This window comes from Rhipicephalus sanguineus, chromosome 1 (assembly GCF_013339695.2).
Source record: "Rhipicephalus sanguineus isolate Rsan-2018 chromosome 1, BIME_Rsan_1.4, whole genome shotgun sequence".
Classification (NCBI taxonomy): Eukaryota; Metazoa; Arthropoda; class Arachnida; order Ixodida; family Ixodidae; genus Rhipicephalus; species Rhipicephalus sanguineus.
Window position 1 is genome coordinate 212,151,772 of NC_051176.1, and position 19,076 is coordinate 212,170,847.

Sequence of the window (19,076 nt, forward strand, 5' to 3'; positions counted from 1 at the left end):
GAAGTCAGCAATGTTCCGATGCTCTACCTTGTCCCGTGTTTTTTGCCACTGTTTACAGTGATCACTGTTGCTGACCTACTTTTTGGATTCCCAAAACGCCGACATAGTGTCGGAGAGAGAGAGAGAAAAAGAAAAAGAGAAATAGGCGAATTCACACTAAAACATGCCACTTTATTTACATGTAACTTGTAAAACCTGTCAATCTGTTTCTGAGAGCCGCTACGCTGCTATACCCATTGTGTCCACGTGTGAAGTTCTTAACACTGTTAACTTTCTGTGCATAAGCATGCATTGTGTTCTTCACTTGCCACCCCTCTAACCTGACTTCTCTTTGGTCCTAGCGTATCGAAGCACGCCACTGTCTATCAATAAATGCTTTTTGCAAAGTGCATCTGGCTGGGAGCTTCTGGTTGCTTCAGTGTTGTTGAAGGTGGGGCATGCCACCAGTGTAGGTTAGCTACACTGTTGGCAACCAGGGCAGGATACAGCAGCCCCTCCCAGTTTGAGGAGGCCACTAACCAGTGGCGGGCACACTAAATAAGACTGGAAACTTTCTTCGACGACAATGAAATTAGGGATAAGAAGAAGCAGCCATTGTTCTGAGAACCCACACCATTGCCATTGTCAGTGGACACTGCACACCAAGGAAGGTGAACACACTAATGTAAAGTAAAGAAACTGAGATTTCAGAAGCATTTTTTGCCCACCCAGAATTAAATAGCCCTATCCAATTTATTTTTTCTCACACGACCACATGCCAGGCAACCCAGTAAAGGATTTCAATGCATCCATTCACTAACTAGCAGACAACAACTTCAGCACACTAGACAGGATGCTTGATAACCTGCTAGTTTGTGCCCTGAAAAATCTGGGGATGCATGGTCAACTACTTGCAAAGGTAACCTTGACATGAGGAGAAGCAGAGGATCTCGCAAAGGCAGCGGAAAACTCAAGCACAATTTGAAATGCAAAAGCAGACAAAAGCGTGCACATGGCAAGATGATGGTTTCCAAGCAAAACGGTTGGGTGGACAATTCACTACGTTTTAGGTACAAAAGGACGGAGAACGGTCCTGCAGACTGTTGATTCAATTCAGAAAATTGCTATAACTATCACCAATGAGGTCATATCGCTAAGATCTGTCCACATCATACAAGTAGTTCAAGCAATACCAGAGCATTTATCACACCGATACTTTTTTCCCAAGGATTTCGCATTCCATTACCTTTCAGCATGGACACCCAGCAGCCAGACTTCACTGTTATAACTGATAATGCAGCATGAAGGCACTGTAGTAAGCAGGTTATTTCAGCATAGAAAACAAATAAGAGTTGACAGTACAAAAGCTTCTCACTGTTATAACCCACATACTGTTCCAACCGGTATCATTATAAGTGGGTTCGACTGCATATATTAATGGCGACAGCCTTGCAGGGTGCCAAGCACAATGAACAAATTAAGTGCTGTAGACTAATTGTGAACACCAGCAAATAAAAATAAACACCTCACAAAACACTTTCGCCACTTCCAAACTTATACAAGGAGAGGTACCTGTATTACTCTCCATTTGGATGATGGCCATAATCATCCCAACACAAGGCAGTTATGTCCTTAGTGAGAAGAATTTCAGAATCGGCAACATCATTTTTACACAAGAATCCCCACAGGACTACAAAAGCTTTTACGTCAGTTCCAATAATGAAAATCCAAAGAAGTAGTCGTACCTTTCTGTGAATGTCGGACACTACTAAGTAACAGGATGAAGGATCCATTTCCACCTTTAATGCAGGCAATGGTGCCACATCTCCAGGTGACACAATGAACCTATAATAGATCATGGGGTAAAAACGAAGATTTTTAAAAAACATTGTTCTTGTACAGCTAACTGTACAGTAGATTCTCGTTAAAGGGAACCTAAAGAGACCAGGAAAATATGTTCCATTTAACAGGAGTTCCGTTTAAAGAGGAAGGAACAGGGGTGCAGAATTCAAGTACGAAATCAATCATATTAGAAGCGGTTGTTCCATTTAATCAGCAGTTCAGTTTCCTCAGAGTTTACTGTATTTGAAGGTACTTTTGTGCCAGAGAAATATATTATAGGCTAATGCCCATTTCATTCTGTGCATTGTCATTTCACCCTAATGTAGGAGTAAAATATTATGGCTTAAGAATATTAGGATTCATTTTCTAGTACCCATAAATGTCCATCTATCCTTCTTTCAAGTTTCTAAAAGCCTACTTCATTCAAGCACATTAATTTTTGATGCTGTTCCTTCCTTAAATGCAATACTGTGAGATTGGAAGAAACTGCCGCTGATGACAGCATGCTTTGCAATGAGAGCTGGTAGAGAAACCCCACACTGTCAATGTAAGTAGCTGAGGTAAAGGGTCCCAGTGCAAAAAAAAAAAAAAAAAAGAGACAAGACAGACGCTAGACTTGCAACTTTTTAAGTTGGTACCCTTCACCTTCAGCCACGAACCAACTTGCCAAGATGTCAAGCGTAGTGTCAATAATAATAATATCTGGGGTTTAAAGGGGCCCTGCAGCACCTTTCTTAGTTATATTGGAATAGTCTCATTATTGACGTATGACTCTTCACGAGTCATATGCCGCAAAAATTTTTCGAATCCGTCAAGTCTAAGTGGTGTTACCAAATTATAGAGATCACGTTCCGCAGCTTTCTCCCTCAACTCAACGCCGCGAGCGCGCGGAAAGCTGCGCGGGGCATGAAGGGAGGGAAAGCGGAGGTGCGAGGAGGCACCGAAAAGTTACGTCAGCGCCGGCGGCATTTTTTATTCTTCATTTTTTTCTCTCTGGCGTCTCGGCGCAACCACGTGGTCTGTGGTGCCACTTCCGGTCGGCTTGCGCGGTCGTCGTCGAGTGGAGCCCATCGTACCGTGTATCGCGCGTGCTTGAAAACTGCGAGTTGGTTTGGTAATGTTGGGTGTGCACCTCGAACTGCCGTAGTGTTTTCATCGCTCTTCCAACCATGGACACAAACCTGCGTGCGCGTTTGGAACGAACGACAGCTGAGATGGGTTTCGACCCACACTCCGATACACTGCCTCGTCGCACTGCTCGCACTTGAATCGTATTCAACACGGCAAAGTTGCGTGCACCCTTCTCCCAGTGGCAGTGCTTCGATGCTGTTTGCTCTTCGAATGCGGGCGCACAGCGAGTGCGGGCTGACAACAAAGAACTAAAGACTAGAAGAAACGATCGTGGGGCATCGGGCCGGCGCGGACCCATCCCCCGGCTGTCTGCAGCTACCGTGAAAATGCGAGTCTGCTTGGTTGCTGTGTCGCAGTTTCTCGGGAACCTGAGACTACGGGGAGGATACGCCAAGGTACGGCTGGATGACATACTGAACAGACAGCGAACGGGACTCTCGCCATACAGCGAACGCAGGTATCCTAAGCTAGCCGGCGCCAGCATTGTTATCGGAGAAATGCTGCACCGCTGCCTCGGTCAGTCGTGAGAACGTGCCGACGATGCAGTTTCCAGCTGACGAGGCAACACTCGAACGGCTGCCACTCTCAACAGCAACCGGCGATGGTCAAAAGCACAGAAATATTCACGATTTCGGCACTGCGCATGGTGAAGAAAATGCAACCACGCAACTACGAGCAGACGAGCAGTCGGTGAGACTGGAAGTGCTAATATTAATGTTTGTACGGTGTTTTAAGGGCATAACACAATATAAACATACACGTTATCTACTTGCCGTAAAATACCAATCAAACGCCCCCACTCGTGTAAGCGCCGCCCTCATATATTGTGAAGCTTTCCTATTTTCGGTCTCTACCGAGCAAGCCCCCCCCCCCCCCTTTCCCACCTCAACCCGCCACTCTCTGCCGACTCAACCCGAAGCTGCCGAAACCGAAACCGTGCCAATGGCTACGCTCTTGCCTAATCCAAAATTCAATCCAAAAATGGGTCATGTGACCACCTTCGCTGGCATTGGCACGACGCCTGCCATTTTGTTATTTGGTACCGAACGTGACAGCGGCGACTTCTCGACATGCATTCCTATACAGTTAAAAAAAAAAAATCGAAGTCGTAGAATGGCACCGCCAGGCGGGAAGGAATGTGCACGCGACAGCTCGCCACTTCAGTATTGACAGAAAGAGGGTCCGCGAGTGGGACAAGAAGTTCGACAGCCTACTTCAACAAAACTTCAACACGGCCAAGCTTAGGCGTAAGCAACGCCTCCTCTAGAAACATGCCTGCGGCGTCGCTGGCTATCCCATTGTAGCCGTCCTGCCTTGAGTTGTAGTCGCTTATCGAGAGATGGCGCCACGTTCTCCCCTATTGTTTTCAATGGGGCTGACGTTGTGTGACGTCGAGGGGTGTAACGTGCGCATGCGCAAATGTGTGTTGCAAGCGGCCACCGCCAGGATCGCCAGCTACTGCCCTCATTAAAAACGGTGAAGGAGGGAAAGGGTCGGGCAGGAGGTTTTTGGCTCACGCGGCAGGCATCTTTCTAGAGGAGGCGTTGGCGTAAGTTGAGCAACGGAGCGCCAGTGTTCAGTGAGGAAGTAGACGACGCTCTTTTTGAGTTCCTCGAGCGGGAAAGGAGCGCTGGACGTGCTGTGAGCAACAGACTTCTTTCAGAAGAAGCTGTCAAAATAGCTCGCAGCTTGCAGCTCGGAAATTTTGCTGCGTCGAGCCAGTATATCAAGAGGTGGAAGAAGCGGTTTGGCGTGACAATGCGCCAATCCACAAACGACAGTCAGAAGACGCCCGACGATTTCTCGGAGGCAGCAAAGGCATTTCGCTCTGCTGTCAATAGCCTGCGAGCACGCCACGACTACACACCATACAATATGTGTAACATGGACCAGACGATGGTCCGAAAGGACTCCCCGGCAAGCAGGACAAACAACGTGGTTGGGGAGAGCACCGTGCGCATTGCCAATACTGGCTGCGCCCGCAGGGGCTTCACGGTTGCATTGGCAGCATGCGCAAGCGGCCACAAACTGCCAGCTTTTGTCGTTCTGAAGGAACCAAGTGGAAGGATACCAACCAAAGCGTTCATGAGCCTTCGTATACCAGGTGAGTGACGAAGTTTGTACGTCGGGTTCTTTTTGTTTGTTTTCACGGCGGAAAGTAACAATTAAGAATGTGCTCGATTACAGTGACCTCAGTTGACTGGACCTTTTTTTTTTTGTAGGAAATGTTCGCGTCACCGCATCGAAAAACGGTTGGATGACGTCGGATAAACTGCAGGAGTGGCTGGCAAGGGTGTGGGGGCCGAACAACGATGATGTGCGGCGGCTACTTGTGCTGGATCAGGCACCCATCCACAAGACTCGGGCAGCAAAAGACGCCATAGAGGAACGCGACACAGACGTTGTGTATGTGCCTGCGGGCTGCACAAGCTTACTGCAGCCAGCCGACGTCTTTTGGAACAGGCCATTTAAGGCCAACCTTCAGCGTTCTTGGGAGATGTTCATGAGGAAAGGAGAAAGAACGTCGAAAGGCAACCTGCGAAAGCCATCGCGGCAGGACGCCCTCAACTTTGTGTCTGAGGCTTGGGCCGCTGTCACCGTTGAGACAGTCGTGCGCTCGTTCAAGGGGTGCGGAATTTCCAGCGCACTCGACGGCTTCGAGGATGGCGAGCTGCATGACTGCCTGTCCGACATCGGCGCCGTGGCACCCCAGAATCCCGAGGACTTGCAAAACGAGTGCCTGGACTTAGTTTTCGGCTCTGACTCCGAAGAATCATTTGACGGTTTTGAAGGTGATTAAATTAGAGCGAATGCTGCTGAATAAAGCTTTTTGGTTTCCATGCGTTGCATTTCCTTCCTAAAGAAGGGGGGCCGGGGGGGGGGGGGGGGGGGGCGGCCGCCATCTTGAATTTCGGGGCAGTTCCGAGCAAGAGCCCCCCTCCTAACATTACCTGATTATCCCCGCGTCGAGGGGGGGCGCTTGATCGGTATTTTACGGTATTGAACTCAAAATTAACAACGAAGGTAATAATGAGGGTGTTATCGTGATTATACCATCTGCCAATGGTGGAACTGCCGACAACCGCGTCATATATTGTGGACTAATACATCATTTGTTGAGAGAAGAGGGAGCGATTTTCAGCTGACTTTGAGAATTTATTGTAAATTCCAGGCCGCTCGCTTCGCTATAATATATGGCTCGCGTGTTCTCGGGAGCCTCGACTACCGATTGGCAGCGCTTTTTGACCCTGCTCAAAAAGTGTTGCAGGGCCCCTTAAACTTCCCAAAACCACGATATGATTATGAGAGACGCCGTAGTGGAGGGCTCTGGAAATTTCTACCACCTGGGGTTCTTTAACGTGCACCTAAATCTAAGTACACGGGCCTCAAACATTTTTGCCTCCATCGAAAATGCAGCCGTGGTGGCCAGGATTCGATCGCGCGACCTTCGGGTCAGCAGTCGAGTGCCATAACCACTAGACCACCGTGGCGGGGTGTCAATAATAGAGTTTCAGGGCACATTAACTTTTGGTGGTGCTACTGTTTCAAAGGCCATTTTCAGCTTTCGAAATCTCGATGTAATGAAGCCGGTAAAGAAGGCAATTTACTTCGCTATGCCGAAACTGCTAAATTGAAATTCAAGCTTCTATGCAAAGTATAGTCTCCAAAAGAATGGTTTTTTTACACAGGAAAGGTCGCATAAATTTTGAAACTGTATGGCAGTACGCTTGAACAACACAAACAAGAACACAGACAAGAGATCTGGCGAAAATGACCTGACGCTGCGCAGGTGAAGTAGCAGCCATATGACACGCATAAAGCAAAACAAATGCAGGTTAAACACAATGTGGTAATAAGTGTAAAATGGCCCAGACTTCTTTTTTTACTTCCCAAAAAAAGGTCACACATACGTACAGAAGGCCATGGCAATCACATTAAGCGAATATCAATGCTGCACATTGTACAGATTTCAAAAAACAAATCCTGCACTCCTCTCCAGGGCCTGATCCATCCTCCTCGTCTGCTAGGTGATGCAATGCTGCCCATAGGGAACCAGTGGTAACACTCGGCTCCTGGATTGGTCCTCTGTACTACAAAACTCTGCCTTGGCTCTGAGGCGACGCAGTTTTGGCCACATAGTTGTCACACGCATTGCTTATTTGTTTACCTCATTAGTGACTCCCGCCACTGCAGCGCCTGTGAGTAACTGACACCAGCCACATGTGGAAGTAACCTTGCACAGTTGTTGGCTGCGCGCTGAAGATGCAAATCGCTCATGTCATGTTAAGTTGCCGAAGTGGGTGTAGTCACGTAATAGCCCGCTCATGCTAGCAGCACGGCGGCTTGCCATGCGCAGTTTGCCATTCTCAGGCTGCCATGCGCAAGCGGTTTTGCTCACGCACATCAGCCGTTCACTGCCGTTCAAAGAATGGGTCCGAGACCCATTTTCACGACGTTCTCCGGCTGCCTAAGAGCGACGGGGCCAATCAGCGACGGAGGAGCTACATCGGCGCGCCGCGCCGTCTGCGTCTGTCACAGGACGCTTCGAGCTGCTTGCCTCTTGATCCGCGGTTTTCCCACTACAAGTGCGGATGTCGTCCGTGTCGTTGCCAGGCATGGTTCCAGCAGTCAATAGAGTGCTTTAGTCTGTCTTGTATTAAAATGAAAGCGTAGGGTAAAACCAAATAACATGTCCCCAGGCTGGTGCCAGGTTAAGTGGCGCCAGCTATGGAGGATTAGAAACTAACAAGCGTGTAATCTATGTCCTTCGAGGTATTAAAACCGCCCATCTCTACTCGCCATGCCTACAGCATTGATTATTTGAGAAGGGCTCTCAAAGACGGTGCCGAATCGGCACGAATACATTGCTATCGAAGCTTAAGGACAGGAATCAAAAGGGAATGGAAGCATGAGTTCTGCGCTTATAAGCTAGAGAGTGCATGGTGGCCACTTCATAGATTTGAGGCGGACGAAAACTCCTTTGGCAGTGCAGCCATGTTTTTTAGAGGCGTGAACACCTCGACAGCAAAGCTTGCCGTGCACGTTGGGACAGCTCTCGTGTGGGCGGCGACGGCCAACGTTCTAAGGTACTGCACCGTTATGGCAGGTGGGGAGGCCAAGCGAGAAACCGAAAGGAGTCGAAGCAGCCACAAAAGCGCTTTTCTATCCCCTGTAACTTCGTTATTATAGCACTTATTCCCAAAACTTTTGCAGTAGCATGTTCATATCGTACAATTATGCAGTTATATTTTCATCACAAATTTTGGACCGTGGGATTATTTAGTGGCCTTTTAAAAGAAGCTTTAAGTGACAACTAGTGTTAGCATTCCAATGTCTTCAGGCAAGTTACAACACACTTTAGTAAGTAAGCTGATGTTTACTGCACTTTACATTATCAATAAAGCTACGAGACTAAAACTTTGTGTACTAGTAAAATCCTTTTATATCTTGACAATGCTTCAATTCTGAGGCGAAGCTATGTGGTTTTTTTAGTGACTTTGCATAGTAAGTTTTCCTGGATACTAGTGCCTTTGCCACATTAAAAAAAAAAAAAAAACATATGAACGAGCTATAACTTTATGTACAATGAGGCTCTTGCTACAAAAAGCAAGACATAGAAGTGCAGGGGTGAGATGGCTTAAACTGAATTGGGAGCAGCAAAATTTTTACTTTGGAGCAGAGGAGCCTTGATTTGGAGCAGTTAGTGATGTCGTTCTGTGAGCTTGAAAAAACAAATTCGTAGGAACTTGGGGGGACAAGTACATAATTCAATTGGCTTAGAATACACCTAACACTGCTTCATTGAAACAGCCTTTGAAGGAAGATTTTTTTAAACAGATTATCGCCAGGCATGAACTACACTACCTTTTTACATACCACGCGACCTATCTAGCCCGTGTAACAAACATATAAAATAATTGAAAAAAGCTTTTGGAAACTATAGGCTCACTTCAAACATGGGGGGAAAAAACATGAAAAAGCATCACAGTTATCAAAAATTGAAAAAAAAAAATTGTGATTGCACAAGAATTGTAGTTGCATAGCAGCAGGCATCTGCTTAAGATTAGTGACATGATTTAGCAGATTGCTGGTTTGGATTTTTGTACGTCTGCTTCATCTGCTTATTTAGCTTTTCACGTTTCACAAGAGCTTCCTTTAGGTAAGTGTTACCCTTGTGGGGGTGCTATCATCCCTTGTAAAGTCGATTGAGCCTCATGCGTATTGGCCACAGTTCGATTTAAAAGCCACTAAGCGAGTGTGGCGTTGCGCTTATGCAATGTAGACTTAGCCTCGCTAAGTCTACATCGCGCGAGCAGGAAGTGCCAGCAGCGCCGTCTGGAAGGTTAGGCTGGCGTGCAGGAAACGGCAGGGACGCTCTTTGGGGTTTTGGTAGCACCGTGGATGGACGCCTCCCACGGGGGGGGGGGAGACAATACCGCGGCTCATTTTCCACTAGCCTCTCGTGGTGAGTCGAACATCCGCGACGCCGCATTCGTGGTGCATTGAATGTCTTATGTTGTCTTGGGTTTCTTATATTTTCAGTGTATTGTATTGGCATTGTATAAGGTTACTTAGCGTCTTACTAGTGGTATCAGATTCGGCAGGCAAGCTCGTCATATGTAAAAGAGGTTAATAAACATACATGTGTTGTTGTTGCATGACCGCGTGAACTGTGTCTATGTGTTCCGAGAGCGGCGATATTTTCAGAGCCCACACTCTTTAGGAGAACACCACAATAAGCGCCTTCGGCTATCTGCACGGCTGCACTGTTGCCATAGCGTCAAGTGTACGCTTTCAACAGAAAACCACTAAACCGTGCTGCACTGCCGTTTGCTGCCACCTCGTGCGAGCCACCTTCAAGAGTGTGGCGCGGGTGCCAAGAAACCTCGCTGCACTGACTATCTAGTCAAACGCATGCATATGGTACTGCAAGAGTAGTGCTGCTGTAAGCATACAGTACGCTTTTTTTCCTGGGGGACAACACAGACGCGCTTCGCATCAGTCTGGCACCGCCTTCTCGTGCAAAAGTGCCAGAGAAGGAGTTCTCAATCTTTCTGGCCTTGGAGAAATGCAAGGGCTTTTCCAGCGCGCTGGGGAACCCCTAAATTCTTCTTGAGCATCAAGACAATCAAAAGCGGGGTGGAGGGAAGAAGTGATAACGCTTCTCAACATGCGCAATTACAGTAACACTGCCCACATTGGCCTGCTCTCTTTTCTTTGATATCAAGGGCTGCTGCCGTTGATGTAGAACTCCCAATAATACATAGACTTGCGACTGACCCCTGCGCTGCTTCGCAAGTCGCGTAAAGCGCCTGCCGACCATACACTACATGCTTCAGGCACCGCGCGTGGTAAACAATGTGTTCACGCGAAGCGACAGACGTACAAAGGCCCGTTATATTTTTTGCCAAACAAAAAAAGAGGCATGCCAGTCGCACAGCGAAACGGCTGTCGACCGATGCACTGGTCGTAAAGCTAAGCCTAAATGCTTGTGTAGCCCACAACCGGCATGAAGTGACTCCTCTTACGTGTATCAAAGCGCTCATTCCCTTTTTCATTACAAAATCGACATAAAGGAGTGGCAAATCACCGTGCATTAAAACTGTGACATGTAAGCGAAGACTCGCCATGTGCCACGAATAAAGCGCCGAGGTGCCCGAGAATGTCGTTCGAACTGGTTTGAACGTTCACGAGCAGGAATTACCAGCGGTGTGCACGTTCTCTCTCGTCGGGTGCGCAAATTGCACAAGTTTCATGGCACGCACTAGACGAGTTTTTAGTGCTGCTAACACATGGGTCTCTGGCTACCCACAGACCCCCATGTGCGGATGCGGTGTGCGATGACTTCGTTAAATGCAATATGTAATACAAATTTGCTTGTAGAAATAAATAAATTAGATGCCAATGAGGGTAAAATGCGAGCGAGTTGCATTTGTTCTGGCCGCTCGTGGAATCCGAAGATGTCCTTCGCGGAACCCAGTTTGAGAACCCATGCACTAGAGCATCGCGGAGACGCGTTGCGTGCAGGAAGCCAGTTGACACTATGATGATGCCATAAGGTGCTCACTGACGGCAACTGCACGCGTAGGTGCATCGAAGCACACGCAGCAGCGTCGACGTGAAAACCGCAGCGACCGGAGGAACACGCTATGCATGCCATAGAGTTTCATACAATACTTACTAGAGGGAACTCTGGTGCTAGTGTCTATGGGAGCTGCAACGCATGGCGCTTCAGCCAGCATGGGAATGATGGGTAGTACACTGATTTTGTCTAAACTTCGTTCTTTCGGCTCCATTTGGCTCCGCGTCGCCTGCATCCGCTTTGTCGCAAAATGAAGTTCAGCAAAAGTCAGCAGTTACACTTCACCACTTTAACCTTTTTAGGCTCACTAATTCAAATCTGGTCACGAAGTTCACAACGATCCATTCTTTTATCCGAAAGAAAACAAAAACATAGCAATAAACAAAGCCACAAGTGCGTTCAAAGCCCGCAAGTACGAAGACTAGGCAAATTCGTGTACTACCCATCACTCCCATGGTCGCTGAACGATCGCAGTGCCAGAGCCCCCCTACTTAATTTTAGGAAACTCTATGACGCATGCCACTCGGTAGTTTTCGTTAAGCGCCAGTAGCGCCAGAACACACAGCCCAGAGAGTACAAGCAGCATGCTCGGGGCACGGCAGCCCATTATTGCTGGGTCACACCTGTTGACAACCGTACAGAGGAGATTATGGCGGCACCATGGGAACCTTCATTAGAAAGGTGCATAGAAAAACACACTTGGACGCGTCTGTATGTTCTGCAAACACATTATTTTCTTGGTATTCCTCGCGCTGTTTGGAAAATCATGATGTCAACTCAGCCTATTTTCCCCACTGAAGCCGTCGTGGACATCAAAATTCTTGCTTTTGGACTGCTTTGAAGCAGCTTGGCGCAGGAGAATATAATCGTATCGAAAATGCACAATATGCGCAGCTGTCACACTCCTGGTAGGTGAGAAAGCACACAAGTACCATGAAGGAAAAATATCGGACAAAAAATAGACATGCCAAGGTGAGCAGGAATTACCACTATACCTACCTAATAGTCTGAAGACAAGCCCAGGTTTCACAGCTCCATATCTTCAGTTCAGTGTTGCTATCTGAACCAGTCAGCGCAAACTTCCAGAACTGTGTGCTGCAATAAAGAGAGGCTGCTGGTAAACGAAATGAAAAAGAAACTGCGAAAGAACCACACTGCAGACTTGTAGACTTCAAATCGCAGCACTGTGGCAAAGTTTCCTGGCTTCTCTCGAATGCACCATACTGAATATGCAGCGTCACTATAATATTGAAATGTGTAAAACTGAGAGTACTGCAGCAACGTGACAGGAAAAAAGCATCGGTTCGAAAAGAATGTTTTGACTTGGTCGACTTGTGTATAGACTTGATTAAGAGGAGGCATGGCTTTTCTATTGGAAAAAATGACCAATAACTCTTGTTTTATCTTATTCTGAAATATCAACACTGAAAACTGCACAGAAGCACAACAAAAATCTTTCGTCTTACACAAAGTGGCGAAAAGTTTTGCGAAAAAAAAAAAAGCATTCTTAAAGGGGCCCTGCAACACTTTTCAAAGTAATCATCTGATGGCTTCACTAAAGGAGTTTGTTGCTTCACAAATCGACTGCTGCAAAAATTTTTAGAATCCATCAAGTATGAACGGAGTTACAGAGATTTGCCGCACGCTTTCCATCCATTCCATTCCATACATTCCCTTCATCCATCCATCCAGGGTTGCAGCATCCCATGATGTTCAAATCGGCCAATGGCCATGGATTTTGTGTTCATGGCACGGCCATTTGGGTTTATGGCATTGCTTGTCGAGAGAAGAGCAAGCGATTTCCAGCTGATTGAGAATTGATTGTAAACCGCATGCTGCGCTGTAACGTTTGACTCGCATGTTCTCAGGAGCCTCGACTACCGATTGGCAGCGCTTTCTGATCATGCTGAAAAAGTGTTGCAGGGCGCCTTTAAGCTATGATAGCTCTACAAAAGCGCAGCCATCTTGGCCTTGTTGGAAAGCACATTTCTCCGCCTTCAAATCTGCTACTTCAGCCATCTCACCCATAACGAAACAAGCACAAAATAATTGCATATTTCAAATCTTTACACAATTACACATGAACTCAGCAAGTTTCATCTCTATTGATAAAGAATAAAAAAAATTTCCAGGACTTATGTCCCTCCTTAATCCTTTCACGGTCAATGATGTACAGTCGAGTGCGATATGAAGGTTATCGCGCAAACGTCGGCCGGCCTAGCATCCCAGGGGCCTAGTGGCCCGTTTCGGAACAATTACAGTCAAGATTACGCATTCTTTTCGCACTCGTTAGCGGTTCTCTGCTATAACAATCCCCCCTACAACAAACTCTATGCCATTTCTCTCTATTTTAGGCTTTCCATTCGTTGCTATAAAATGTATTACAGTAAAACCTCGGTGATACGAATCTCGCGGGGTTACCAAAAATATTCATATCATCCCAAATTCGTATCACCAGAAAACATGGAACATTAGTATGCGACAAAAGAAAGTTGGCATACGTTTTGATTTAGTGTTTCTAAGGGCCGCAGTGACGTGATGAACAGCTCTGAATGATTGCCAGTAAAGTTTTTAGACGTCAACGATCATACTTATACTTGTAAATATACGGTGCATTAACGTGTGTGTAATTAATGAGCCAGATGTGTTGTGCCCCGTGACTGCTAGTAGCCCCTTCCTAATCTTACTACGCTTTTCTGCATGACACCAGAGTACTGCGGTGCAAGTGACTTAAAGGAGCACTGACATCAAATTTCAAAGTCGAGATGTGCCCTTCATTCGATTGCTCGGTATGCATAGGTCTCCTTGGCCAAATTTGAATGGCGTCTGTCGCGTGGAAGTAATTTTATTTCGAGGGCAAACAGCGTACAAAAGCTCAACGGAAGATTGATCACGCTGCGACATCGACATTAGTGCTACGTAACAGGTGTGATACATTCCGATCATACCATCCTGAGCGACGATACGCTAGTAACAATGACGTCGACGACAGGCGACGCTCTCACCGGCTCTCACTCCCAGCCAGTGGCTCTCCTCGCTGTCCCGATCCGTGCCTGCGATTCATCGTGTCGTATCGACTGATTTGTCGTGTGTTCCTCAGCGCGAGTGCGATCAATCGGAGCGACTACGTGCCAGCATGTCGAGGAACCGCTGCGTAGTACGTACCTGCTCGTCGAGGCGCGGAAAAAGCGGAAAGTGCGTGGCGTTTCATTACACGTACGGTACACGCCAACACGACCACAAGCTATCGAAGTGGGGCAGCCTATACATAAATATCATCGCTAACAAGTAACACGTATGTAGCGTTATTAGTGAATGTTAGTTCATCCGTGGACTTCCTTGCGCTAGCGTAATACCGGGTTACTGCAGCCGTAACCGTGAGAGGCCGGATAGGTGGGGCCATCTGGCGGTGCAAAGAAGAACCTGGCAAGCACAGAATTGTTATTGTAGAAACCTATCGTATTCTATTTCTCCACTGGTGTGCATTCACTATGCCGATATTCCACAGACCCATTTGCGTATACCGGAATGCTGTGCACGCTAAAATTCTCTGATATAGCTAATTGAGACACACCAGCGAGTATGGCCCAAGCGTGCGTCCCCGGGCACCTCCTCGTTGCTGCTTCGAACAGCTTCCATTTTTGAATCGCTGTTTTGCAAAGGGTCGAAACGAAAATGATTCGCGAATTCGCTTATTGCGGTGATTCTAAGTTCCAGAATGCCGTCTTCAGCACTAGTCGGTACTTTTGATGGCGACGACGGCGATGCTGGTGATGACGGCATGACTGAACGCGCGCGCCTAGCAGACGAAATGTTAGCTGAGCAGCTGATCCTCACGTCACTCTTTTCTGTGGACAAGTGGTAAACTGGGGCGTGGTCTGGAATTGACTGCGAGGGAGTGCTGCCAGCGCTAAGAAATGGCGGGCTTGCCGGCCGTTTTGAATCGTGCTAGATACCGGTGATATAAATCAATAAAACAAATAGCTTTTCATCTCTCAGTTGCTATTTTCGGTCGCGAATCGCTACTAGGGGGTAGATAACTACTCGTGGATGCAAAAATCTTGACATGCGTAAATTTGATGTCAGTGCTCCTTTAAGCAGCGCTTTGCACACAATAGATAGAGGCCAAGCTCCTTCGCCAAGACCGCCTGCTTCTTCTCTCGGGGTCTTCGTCCACCTTTAATGGGACTTCATGACGGACGTGCAGCCCAAGTTTCAGTCTTGTTTCATAGAACATCTGATCGTGGGGATATGGCTTGCATCGACGTGGCAGGCACGTGTTAACACAGTACAAAGACGCTGCTGCCTCGAGCATAGGAGCACGCGTCAACGCGTCGGAAAAAAAAAGCGCGACTTCAACATCAGCTGTAATCTAAACGCGAAGGCACTTAAAGGCCTCCAAGTTTCGCGCGCACTATCTGGGAGACAACGAGGCACCGCTGATGGTCACGCAGCGCGCATGCCCGCGCCCCCGCGTGACTTCCACATCTTCCGCGACAGCGCGGGCAGCACCAGTTCGTATGCGGTAGCGTACGTGCATATTAAACATCGCGGGGTGAAAATCGGTTCTCAACAACTGTACTCTAATACATTGCAGGCTAATGTACCTTGGCCGGGACCACAGAAAAAATCGTATCACCGAGGTTTTACTGTATTCATTGGCTCTTATCTCCGCGGACGATAACGAAATTGCTTATAAAGATCTGGTAAAGCTGGTGCTGGGCACTGTTTCGTTTGAACAGCTTGTTGAGTTGAAGAAAATATTTCGCATTGTCATAAAAAAATGAAAATGCGCCTTCCTCAGATGGGAGTGATCGCAGCTTACAGAAGAACAAAACGAATGAGTGAAGCTTGCCTGATACCTCCCTCTCCTCGAAAGAGGATTCTAGGCCATGGTGCTGTTGTAGTTCTTGATCGACGCTCGGGCGATAACCTTCAAACTGCGCTCGACTGTACATGTACGTCCTCGACGAACACCTTCAAGATGGTCAATGACTTAGATGTAAAAAAGTGCACCTTTTTCGATCATTTCTCATACTTGGCATGTGATGCCACGTTGCGAGAATACATAGAATTTTGTTGTCTAGCATAGAGCACTGCACAAGCCCGATTTTTCAGCCCGGGCCCGCTTTATGAAGCCCGAACCCAGACCGAGCCCGGCCCAGGCCCGTGGTTCCAAGCCCGGGCGCATGCGTTCATTAGTGAACTTATCCAGGGCGCGTGTGTTCATGACCAGACCCGGCCCGGGCCCGCTAGAGGATATTAGTTGTTGATGATGATCATTAACGATGCCTCGCGCTTCGTAGCGGGTGATCGGACGGAAAAGATGGTGTGTACATGCATTGACATGTTGCTTTGCCCTTGGTGGTAGCTCAGCGGTTAAGCTGTTTCGCTGTTAAGTCCTAGGACGCGGCTGCGATTCCTGCGGCCACAGCGGCCACATTTTGATGGGGGCGAAATGCAAGAACACCCGTGCACTTATCTTTAGTTGCACGTTAAAGAACTCCAGGTGGTCGAAATTAATCAAGTCCCCATTACGGCATGCCTCGTGATCATATCATGGTTTTGGCACGTAACACCAAGGAATATAAATGAAATGTTGCCTATATGGCATATGTCAAGTCACTACAATAACAGTATAGTGAAAATAATGCATAGCAACAGAATTTATTTAAAAGAAGTGTACAACATGAAAAAGCGGATAGAAGCAGACCCGGGACATTTTCTTTAAGGCTCTTTTCTAGACTCGCATTGGAAAAATTAATTACACAATTTTTTAAAAGAGGCTCCCGATTAATAATTTGTTGCAGCAAGATAAAAAACGTTAACGTTATATATGGTGAACAGCCACGAAAAGCCGATGAAATATAAATCGTTCGTATTCTAACGTCGTCACGGAAACGTAATCGTCATGTACAATATAATTATATTATGAAGCTGCTACACACCATACTTGATGCTATTCCAGATAAAAGGTTTCACCCTTTTAAGCTCTACTAAGAGCCAGCTCTTTTCACATGTCCCTTCAGCGTAGGACAGAATGCCTTAGACCATGCAATGCACAACGTTCGCGTGTGCTCAAAGGCCCGACTTAGGCCTTAGGCCTTATAAGTGGGCCTGAGCCCGGCCCGACCCAGGCCCGCACTTTCAAGCCTGAACCCAGCCGGGCCCAGGCTCGTGCAGTGCTCTAGTCTAGCATCGATGTCTCTCTGTTTTGTTTTTATGCTTTACTACAGTGGTGTGCCGGCTAGTTCCGGTTTCGTCCTTCGGTTCGTTCCCGCTTCTCGTGCCCGCAAAACTGATGGCTGTCTGGCTTAGAATTTCTCAAAGGGTGACCATCTTGTTACTCTACTGTTTATCACTCCCGCGCCATGATTATGCGTGTTTCCTTGCAGGCGCAGACGGACCCAAACGATACTGCTGTAGTTGCGTTTCCTGTTCTGGGGACTCTAAAAAATTGATTCAGTCTCGTTGGTGATAAGATGAAGGATTACTATAGGTTTCTGACTTGTTTTTGCTTTCCGGATGCACGCACAACCATACAGTTTTCTTCAGTGCGCTCACCCACACAGTTCGCTTGCGCTACGGAAGTGCGCGCTAGTTTCTCTGGTACAAGTGAGTCTAGTGGCGATTCCTCCGAACTGCCACTCAACTACCAAATCAGAATCAGATTCATTGGATGTCAGCCCGTCATACAAGGAGCTACTTACGAGTTCAGACTCAAATGTTGATGAGCGAGCAACAACTCAAAAGCATGCGCGGCTAGACGATGCTGACTTGATCAAAGGAGACTTTTGTTCCTCCATGTTTAAACTTGACGCCACTTTGTGCACTTATTTTTTACGTCACTGAACAACACCACTGTTTATCGCAGCAAATAATTTTTTAACAGTCACATAAGCTTTTTTTCAGAATTTATCTTGGTGCTACTCATAAATAAACCATGTGTATAAAACAAACGACTTTTTTGTCACTTTATGGTCCCCCTAAAAAAATTCCAATATTTTTCTGAAATAGATTCAATTAAATTTGCAATAAAAAAAATCTACTGTGGCAGGTCGTATTTGGCGAAAAAATTCGACCCTCAAAGGGTTAACCCTCTATTGCTTGCATTATGAGAAAGTCATTTGAAAAGTTACTTTCTCAGCCTTTATCATAATATAGACAAAGAAGAACACATGCAAAAATTTTCTGATTTATTGTGACTATTAATGAAGATGCGGGTTTGTGCCAAATATGGCACGCTACGCAGATGGGCGAGCGATACTGCTGCCATGGTTGAAAAACAAAATCTCACTGATTTTGGTCTTTTCAGCATGATGTGTGGAATAAAGTAAAGCAATTGTTTTCTGTTTTCATGCATAATTGAACGTTTCACTTAGTGCATCTGACCGCCAACATCTATGTGCAAGATGGCCCCTTACGTGTTTCCCTGTTCTCATGGTGCCGTTGATATACTTTCCAGCCCGAATTGCAATTGCAATGGGGAGCATCAGTTACCGAGGAAATTGCGAAACCTAAATATAGACTTGAAATGGTCGGACCTCACAATTTTTTTCATGTACCCACACCAATAATGTAACCTAAAATTGCCAGGTACACTTGCTAGCACCTCCCATTTTCGTGAAGCATCTCAAAACCTGCCATCACAACCCAAATCCTGCACAACAGAGCTGCGCTGCATGGTCTCAGAGGCTGTGCTTTGTTTATGTTTGTATTGTGAGGCACAGCATAGATGGCCGCATATAGTGCATTTCCTCACTGAAATGCATACTGTGCCAAATATGGCGCATGCCGATTTCCAGCTATGCACCATAGTGGGAAAAGAAATTGAGAAAAATAAAAATTAGCATGAATTCTTCAGGCTATGAGAGATGGCAAAATAAATGTTTCACTGCAGTGAAAAAAAGGTTGAGAGAAAAAAATTGCAAATCACTGTTGTTCGCATGCTAAACATGCACGTGCACTGTGAAAACTATTTCACGTCTGTTTTCATACTGCTTCAGGGATGGCATCCCTTTTGGTATGTTAAGTGCACATA

General features: G+C 46.7%; 2 protein-coding genes across 2 annotated transcripts in view; one reads left to right on the forward strand and one right to left on the reverse strand.

Moving 5' to 3' along the window:
• LOC119406858 (enhancer of mRNA-decapping protein 4) overlaps positions 1–19,076 on the reverse strand; it is a 202,582-nt gene that overhangs the window by 98,211 nt on the left and 85,295 nt on the right. Inside the window, exons 10-11 of the mRNA XM_037673612.2 lie at positions 12,035–12,130; positions 1,725–1,824 (exon numbers count right to left, since the gene is read on the reverse strand). Of these exons, the coding sequence (XP_037529540.1) occupies positions 1,725–1,824; positions 12,035–12,130 (196 nt within the window). The remainder of the gene's footprint in view (positions 1–1,724; positions 1,825–12,034; positions 12,131–19,076) is intronic.
• LOC119406972 (small nuclear ribonucleoprotein-associated protein B) overlaps positions 1–19,076 on the forward strand; it is a 373,302-nt gene that overhangs the window by 9,798 nt on the left and 344,428 nt on the right. The gene's annotated exons all lie outside the window — the stretch shown is intronic.